Genomic DNA, 9,230 nt, shown 5'->3' on the forward strand with positions numbered 1-9,230 from the left:
GAGACCGATCCTATTCCAAGCCCATTACTTTATTCAGTCCTTGCAACAACCCTATATGTTGGGTCCTATGATTATCTCCATTTTACTGATAAGGGAACTGATGCAAAAGAACCTAAGTGAATTGCCCGAGGGCACACAACTACTGGTAGTAGTGATTTGGCCTGGAAACAGCTTAAATGGTTTGATCCCAGAATCCGAGCACTTGTTTATTTCCTTTGGGTCATCTGTAATCTACAGTAGTTTTACTTGCTTATTGACTTTCTTTATTAAAATGTGAGCTCCACAAGGCAGCTTCGTTTTTCTTTGATGTTGTCTCTCCAAACCGAGTTGTGCCTTGCTATGCTCAATGATCTGTAACATTTACTGAATGAATGCATTTAGAAAACCAGGCATGGTCCTAAAATAACCCAACTACTTAAAAATACTTATCTGTGAAAGTCTCTGAAGTAAATAACTTCAAAATCTTACATCAAAGATTCCTTAAGAAAAAAATATATTGCAAAACTTTCAAAGAATGATACATGGCTACATTCCTTTCAAATCATCTTGTTGTACATAAATGTGTGCTTTCCCTTAATGGATCTACTTTTCTGTGGTGGCAAAAATCATCACTAGAAGTTAGATGCAGAAAAGAGATTTTAGGCCCCTTTCACCTGGAGTTGTTTGTAGTATTTATTTGCTCTCTGAAAATTTAAATCATTTCTTCTTCCCAGTTCTTTTGACCCACTCTTTCCCCCAATCTCTCTTTTCTTGGCTGAATTTTTGCTTTAGTGCCTCTGCGCTACTTAGGTAGGCAAATGTTTTGATCATCTGAAGTTTCTGAGCCTACAATGAAATTTGAGATGACATGAAATTTAAAGGAAAAATTCTCCTTGCTTCTCTGGGCTCTCATTTGACCAATGGCTTCTTGAATGTATGGGTAATGTTCCTTGGGGATGTATTCTGACCCATAGCAGTCCTTCTCCTGTGGGACACATGTTTGACAGTGGATATGGCAGGGGGCGGCTGAATGGGTTGGGAGTGAAAGCATAGTCTTACATGGCATAAAATCCCCATTCTGTTCCTGCTACAGGGAGCAGTACTTAAAAGCAAGAACTTCATCAAACGAATACCCTTAAAATTCCCGGAAAAAACTTGGAAGCACCCGCCAGGACCTTAACTAAACCCTGTCAGCCCCACCGACCCCGCCAGATACATGGATTTCCAACTCCCCAGTCCATAGGTTTAGAAGGAGGGATGAGAGGTGCTGTGAGAGGCCATGCGCCTGCGCCTAAGGGCCCAAGGCTCCAGCTCGCACGTCGCTTCTTCCCGCGCACCCCTCCCCTCAGTGCGCAGGCGCAGAGGGCGGGCGGGCGCACGGGCGCACGGAGCCGTGCGGGTAGAGAGCAGCGGGAGGGCATGGCGGCGGGCATGGCGGCGGGCACGCTCCGCGGCCTGGCTGTAGCCGGTGGAGGCGAGAGTAGCGAGAGCGAGGACGACGGCTGGGAGATTGGGTATCTCGATCGGGCAGCCCAGGTAGCAGAGGCGCCTTTGTCTTCACCGCGCCTGGATCGGCCTTCCATGGCCCTCTGAGGCCCGGCCTCGTGAAACCTCTTACTTCTTCGCCTGTTTCCCTAATTTGATTTTCCAGTGGATAAACAGTCTTTTGGACTTCAAACCAACCCGTAAAGTTTTCCTCCTGATTCCGTAATGTGCTTTCCATCAACTGTGCTTCCTTAGGTTGTCGATGTTGCTCTTCACTTGGGTTTGGACCCGTCATTACCTGGTCCCTTTAAACATAATTTTAGACATGAATTCTCTACAAACTTTTTATGTCGCCCCCGTTAGAAAAACAAAACAAAACAAACAAAAAACCTAAAACCAAAAATTATTTCCTGTTGCAGTGGAAATTAAAATATGTATAACAAGATTTTTTTTTTAACTTTCTTTGTTTAGAAATTAAAAGGACCGTTACCCGCTGAAGAAAAGAATGAAACGTTTAAGAAGGCGTTGACCACAGGAGATATTTCACTGGTCGAGGAGCTCCTAAATTCTGGTGAGAGATGAGATAGTTTCAACCCAACGCAGTTGTCTAAGCTCACAACTGTTTCTTATTTTAAAAGGATTGAGTTGCTCTTCTAATGGTATCACAGTGAATGTTAATATATTGTGTCTTACATATCTTTCTTGACTCCGAGTTCTCTTTGCCTTTTCTTCTTCTATTCACAAATTTAGTATGTCACCCTGTTATATTCCATTGGTTCTTCCACTTCTTCAAGAGGCTTACTCAGACTAACCCTCCCCCATTCATAGTTCTTACTTTCTTCAACATTTCCTTGATATCTTGTTATATCTTTTTCAAGAATTGATTCTAGTTATGTACATTTTAGTTATGTTCTTTCCTCGTGCTGCTTGTGTGTGTATGTATAAAAAGAGGCCTGAGGTAGAAATCAGAATATCTGAGTATCTGTTCCAGCTTTATTGCCTATTCAGTGTGCTTTCTTGGGAAAGTCATTTAAGTTTCCAGAGCGTCAATTTCTTTAGGTAAAACATAATTCTGGCCTGGGTCCCACAACCTTTTTTTTCTGTGGATCAAATTAAATATTATATATTTTTTAATTACCTTGACCGAGAAATGTGAGTTGTTGATAATAATGATTGAAATTATCCAAAAGAGTAACAGGCATTTACGATCTACTTGTAGATACAAAACATTCACACATGAAATAGTTAAATGAGATTGTATATAGAAAAATGTTTTTTTCTGCTAAACTAGAGATGCTTCATAGTTTAGTGGAAAATAAATCATTTTAGAAACAGTACAGTTCTGGGTTTGATTGCTAGCCCTGTCACTTGATGGCTCTGTAATCTTGACCAATTTACCAAACCTTCCAGAGCTTCAATCCCCGCCCCCACTCCTCTTTAAATCAACATGCATTATATCAAAGGGATTTTTTTTTGGAGAGGAAAAATTAAAGTGAGAGAATACATTAATAAAGGTCTTCGAACGTGTAGGCATTTTGTAAATATTAGCTGCTACAACAAAAGAAGAATCCGTGTAACTTTGTGGACAGTGGAACTTGAGTTTGTAATTGAAGAATGAAATTGGATAAGATTTGAATAATCGAAAGAGGCCTATTGCTGAATTTAAACACATGCAGAAGTGTGCATAGTGTTGGATGTGATGGAATAGGAAGAAATTTGTTTTTGAAAAGAGAACTTGCCTTAGGAGCAGTGGGACAAAGTGCAACAATGTGATGGGGGCTCCTGAAGGATTAGGACTTGAAAAGAGCCTACTGGTAAAGCAGAAGTTTAGTCAACCTTTTAAAATTGTTTAATTACAAAAATTTTAAAAGTTCATTTAAAAAAGACTAATAAATATATAGATATAAGTAGAAAGATACCTTTGTCCCCACTTTCACCCCCATTACCCCTGATGTCTTTCTTTCACAGGTAACTCCTGTTTTAGTGTTTTTGGTTTCCTTCCAGATGTCATTATTTAACACGTTTAAAAATATTTTTAATTTTTTGTTTCTCAAAATCATTATTGTGTTTGACACATATTTCTCTACCAGTTTAAAAGTTTAATAAAAAACGAAAGCTCCCTTTGAGTCAGTCACTTTTGACAGTTCAAAGATGTCTCAGTTTTTGTTACTCTGTTATGTGTTAATATTTTTAGTTCTCTTTAAAGTATTAAATACAAATTGTTGTCTTTCAGATATTCTGAAAGTATGGAGATGTCTCTCTCTTCCCCTGGAGAGTACCACTCTCCTGTAGTTGGTATTTATCTTTCCTATGCATATCTTTAGACTTTTACTCTCTATATACCCCAAAACAATATAGTGTTATTTTGAATTTTTTTGAGTTACATAAATATATTGTGTCAGTTCTCTTAAACTTACTGTTTTTACACTATGCCTAGATGTTTTTTTGAGTATGAGAGGTGATTTTTAAGAATTTTTATACTAACATGTCACATTTGCTTATCCTTTTCTTCACATTATTTCCTTTTTACCTGTACTGTCATGGTTTGAACACTAATGTCAGTAAGGAAACAATAATGAGAAAAAAGTCTTTTCTCTGATCTTATTCATATGCTTTCAGTTGCAGCAGCTTAAAGCGGAAAATTTGTTACACAGGTTGAGCCAGCAGTGTATCTATGTACTAAGATGATTTTATGTTGTTTTCTCTCAGTAATTATCATGCACCTTATATCAATTAAAATTAGACAGTTAGGAATTGACATACATAATCTTTCAGCAGCTTAATGTCCCTGCAGAAAAAAGTGTGTTCTCCCCCAACCCAAGTGTGTGTTCCTTCAGTGATATGACCTTTATCTTTGTGAATTGGAACCCTTTATAGACTATAAAACACTGAATTAAAAGGAGTTAAAGGCAGGCCTATCTTAAGTGATTTTCACATACAGGTTCTCCTTCTTGGAAACAAAAGCCGTCTATTTTCTTAACATTAGCAATTATTAGGTCGAAGAGAGAGATTACCATTTAAATCTTGATCTCTTTATAGAAAAGGCTTTATATGAATTTAATAGGTTGTGTTCACTGCCTCATTTTATCCTTGCTCTCTTGTCACATCTATGCTCTTCCACAGCCCTAGATCCAAACCTAGATCAATTCAACCGTTTTTCTTTTTTATATGACCAAAGCTGTCGATGCTGTTGGAGAAAATTAGATGACTCCAAGGATTTGTACCATTAATGATTTGAGGATTTTAAGGTCAGCTGGTTCTCATCTGTCCTTAACTGTTAGCCCTTCCTGTCCCATTCTGAACAGTGGCTTTAAAACTATCCTCCTCAGGTCTGATATCTCATCTGTGCCTCTCCTTATTTTACTACACTGCTTGCCATTCTTTTGTCTTAGGCAGAACCTGATGGTCCTTTTTGACTTGTTCTTTTCTTCCACTTTTCCTCCTCAAAGTACTTTTAAATTCTGATGATTCTGCCTTTGAAATGTTTTTATGTTCTATCCTTTTTCTCTCCACTGCCCTTGCTCTGATTTTTGCATAGGCTTCTAGCCTCATAACTGGTCTCCCAGTCTCCTGTCCCACTCTCAACGGTGGTACCTTTGTTGTCTTTATAATACAGGTATAATGATATTGATGCCTGAATCACAAAGTACACTCTACATTTCTTAACACTGCTTTTATAATCTAACCCTAATCTATCTTTTTAGCCTTATGTTTGACCAGTCACCGATGGATAAGTTTTGCATTGGGAAGGAAGTTAAGGGACTCTTAAGAATATATGTACTGTTTGCCACCATAGAAATATATAATATTCTAATTAAACAGACATTTTATCTCTGTAATACCTTTTCCAACTCCCCTAGAGAGAAAACAGTAGCATGTAAAACCCGTTATAGAAATTTTATATATGAAAAACATTTATCAGATCAGGTCTCTTGGAACATAGTGCCTGCAGTAAAAAGGAAGTCAGTTAATTTTCTTAAGTCTTGATGTAACAATTTGCTACTTTTCTGAAGCCATTATTACCAAGAAATTTTTTCCTGTTTTAAAGAACATGGTGATATCACAGTGCCCAGTACTTTTAAGTATATTAAGGTGACAATGATCTTTCTTTTTTATTTTTTGGTAGTGGAGACTTTTAAAAGCTTGTTTTTATTTTGACAGGCATTAGTGTAGATTCCAGCTTTCGGTATGGATGGACTCCCCTTATGTATGCTGCTAGCGTTTCCAATGTAGAACTGGTTCGGGTCCTTTTGGACAGAGGTGCTAATGCAAGCTTTGATAAAGGTAAGATGTTTTAAATATTTAACATATTGGAAAATTTACTTTGTATATTTCTCTGTTTAGAAGCCTAATTATATTCTGTTTAAAGTCAGTGGTATATACTTTCCATGCTATGTTTTCATATATTCACTTTAAAATCTTTGTCCTTGAAAAAAATGAATAAGGATAAGATGTTTGATAATGTAACTAATTATGTTTACTGTGATTTTCTTGATTCCCAAGCAGCTATTATGCAAAGTGAAATAAAGCAGTTTTAAAAAATTCTTCCTATAGTTATATTAAGTAAATAACAGACAAAATCAAATTAGAAACCATAGAAATTTTGAAAAGCTCTTTCTAAAGAGGTAGATTCCATTCATATTATCTTTGTAACTGGTTGTGTTATTATGTATCTTAAGCTTCTATACTAGAGGATTTGGGTTATTTTTATAAAGGAAATATGCATTGAAAGAAAACATCAAAAAACTGACAGTTTTGTGGAAAATTATTTGAAAATCAGTCTTTGGAATTTAAAACTTAACTCTGAACTATATTACTTAAATTTGTTTCAGATATACTTTGTTAAATTTATATTTTTCTGTTATTAAATAATTTCTACTTAGTAGTGCTTTGAGTGCTTTTGAAAAATAAAGTATATGTGCACATCTAGCTTTATTATATTGAATTACTGATTACTTTTAACATGTTTCCAACAGGCAATTAAATGTATTTTGTAATTCAGGTATAGATTTTATTTTAGAATTAATTTTCACATTAAGTTTATGCCTATATTAGATGTTTGTAAAACTATTTGTTTTTTCTCATTTAAATTCTCATGTTATCGACAGTTTTATGTTTAATCAGCTGCTGTTACAAATATTTTTGTTATGTCATTTTAAAATACCACCCAATGAAAGCTAAATTTAGTAATGAATTTTTTGAAAGTATATAAAATATTCTCAAACAACTAAGTTTCCTTTCTTTGCTTCTTGTAATCAGGGGATTATCTTACAGTTAAAACATTTTATATTTTTCATAGACTGTTTACATAAATTCTTCTGTGCATCTAACAACAGCCTCATTGGGCAAAGAGGGCAGATATTAGCTTTCTATCTACAAATTTTCAATGTATAATATCTCCTGAGATATTAAGATAGCACTGTAATCACAGTTTATTAGTGGCAAAACTGAGTCTAGACTCTGTATCTTGTCAGTATTGAACCACTAATGTAAACCATGGCTGCCTCTACCTATTTTGAATTTCCCAGTTCTTATTTAAGAAGTGTTTTTGTTTTTAATCTACCCTAATCTTTGCTAATGCTGTAGGAGCCAAGGGAAGAAGAGATTTTTAGTAAACTGGGTGAGCTCAGATAGGTAAGTAGTAAAGGACTGAAAAAAAAACCAATAGATGTAGCAGTTAGGTCATTTTCAGTAGGGTAGTTTGGGCATAAGCCAGGTTTCAGTGAATCGTCAAATGAATAAGGGGTAAAGAAGTGAAATCAAAGTATATCAATCATTGTTTTTCAGTCATGAGTTCAGCAAGGCAAATTTTAATCAACCAAAAAAGTGTTAACTCTGGGCAGTATCTCTACACAGTGTCCATGCTCTTAACTATTGTCCTATTCTCTTGAAGAAATAAGAATAGGGAAAGGATATTAATAAACGAATTATAGATATAATTTGAAGATTAAGGCAGTTCATCTCTAATCTCATTTTTTGATGAAGGAAGACATTGTTATCTAGTAAGAGCAAGAGATTAGGGAATAGAATTTTAAGTGTACAGTAAATATGTAGAATCTTTTGAATGGTAAAAGGAGTCAGTTAGATGCACTTATTGATGTGGCAGGGGGTGGTTCTCATTTTTCTATTCACTCTAGATAAGCAAACTATTTTGATAACCGCATGTTCTGCTCGTGGCTCAGAAGAACAGATATTGAAGTGTGTAGAGCTACTGCTATCAAGAAATGCTGATCCAAATGTTGGTTGTAGGTAAGAGCTGTTTAGTAATGATGGATACTTTTATTTGATTATCAGACTGTTAAAATTTTGATAGCATGATTTTTAAAAATCATAAACAATGTGTATTTATTTACGTGGCCATGTACTTGAAGGTCGTCCTAAGTTATGGTCCCAATTGTATATGATTATCAAAGCAGGGGCATACGATGAAGATCGTCTTTCAACTTCTGATTTTTAGAACAGTGGCTAAGAATTTGAAATGAAAAGGAAAGGAGGACAGTAAACTGTATCATTTCCTATAAAAAATATACTCAAAAGAATATGATTAAGCTATAATGGTAAAGCATCTTAAATTAGTGTTCTTAGTAAATAGTAAAAAAAAAAAAGTAAAAGTAAAAATTTTTTTTACTATTTCTACAAGGTGTTATAGATAACCAAGCCTTTACTCTCCTAATTGCTTACTGTCTTGTGAAAACACTGGAGAAATCAAGCAAGCCTGTGTCATAGGTTCTTGAATATTCTGCCTCACTAAACAATTTTACACAAATACTAAGATGTATATCCTAAGTAATATATCAAAATGTTTTCATTTTCCAAAGACTTTTCTGGTTAATTACATTATATCATATATGTAACAGTGCCTAGATGCATAGAAAATAAGTAGTAAATGTATCTTGCATCTTTTGAAATGTCCGTAATTTTTTTTAAATGAATCAGACTGCTTAAAATTTCTATCATTGACTTCCTTCTTTGGCTCCATTTTCCTGTTAAATCTCTTTCTGTTTCATTTATTCTTAAAATAGGAAGTAACCCATCCAACAGAAATATTCTAGCATGAATAGAATAATTATTCATAATTCATTAATTCAGATAATAATGATTTGGTGCCTACTGGATAGAAATAACTATGCTTGACTCTGTTTTTTTTTCTGATTTAGTTTAGTTTATGTAACACCTGGAGAGCAGCTTTGGAAGGTACTGAACAGCTTTACATAATTCCCAGATCTTTCCTGAGATGGAAAAATTTTGATTTAGTACTGTGGTTCTGAAGCATGATCTGTTGTGTCTTCCAGTGAACATTTGGCAATGTCTGGAGACATTTTTGATTGTGACACCTGGGAGAAGCCACTAGCATTCAGTGGGTAGAGGCTGGGCATGCTGCTCAACATCCTGTAGTACCTAGAACAGTCTCTCAAAACAGAATTACCCATCCCAGAATATCAGTCAGTAGTGTCAAGGTTGAGAAATTTTATGTGAGAAAAGTCAAGGCTTACTGAGTAGGTAATCAGTATTTAACAAACAAAATTTATTGCAGGAAAAGAACTTTCTACAAATTTTTAGCACATCAAATTCATAGGAACTTTTATTCTGCCATATATACTTTTGATTTGATTGTACCTTGGAATTGGGAGCTCCAGGACACCTAGCTGAAGTAAACTTTGATGGGTGCTATAATTTTCATTAGTATCTTTAGAAGTGGTTTATGATAAGATGTGCCCCTCTGGGTTCAATGGAAAGTTGTTTTTTGCTGGTGCTCTTCAGAAAAA

The 9,230-nt window shown here is 35.2% G+C and overlaps 1 protein-coding gene across 1 annotated transcript in view; it reads left to right on the top strand.

The window, feature by feature from the left end:
• Window positions 1–1,398: 1,398 nt before the first annotated feature.
• ASZ1 (ankyrin repeat, SAM and basic leucine zipper domain containing 1) overlaps window positions 1,399–9,230 on the top strand; it is a 63,399-nt gene continuing 55,567 nt past the window's right edge. The window contains exons 1-4 of the mRNA XM_011384441.1: window positions 1,399–1,515; window positions 1,936–2,035; window positions 5,626–5,748; window positions 7,602–7,713. Coding sequence (XP_011382743.1) covers window positions 1,399–1,515; window positions 1,936–2,035; window positions 5,626–5,748; window positions 7,602–7,713 — 452 coding nt within the window. The remainder of the gene's footprint in view (window positions 1,516–1,935; window positions 2,036–5,625; window positions 5,749–7,601; window positions 7,714–9,230) is intronic.

Source organism: Pteropus vampyrus, unplaced genomic scaffold (assembly GCF_000151845.1).
Source record: "Pteropus vampyrus isolate Shadow unplaced genomic scaffold, Pvam_2.0 Scaffold580, whole genome shotgun sequence".
NCBI lineage: Eukaryota > Metazoa > Chordata > Mammalia > Chiroptera > Pteropodidae > Pteropus > Pteropus vampyrus.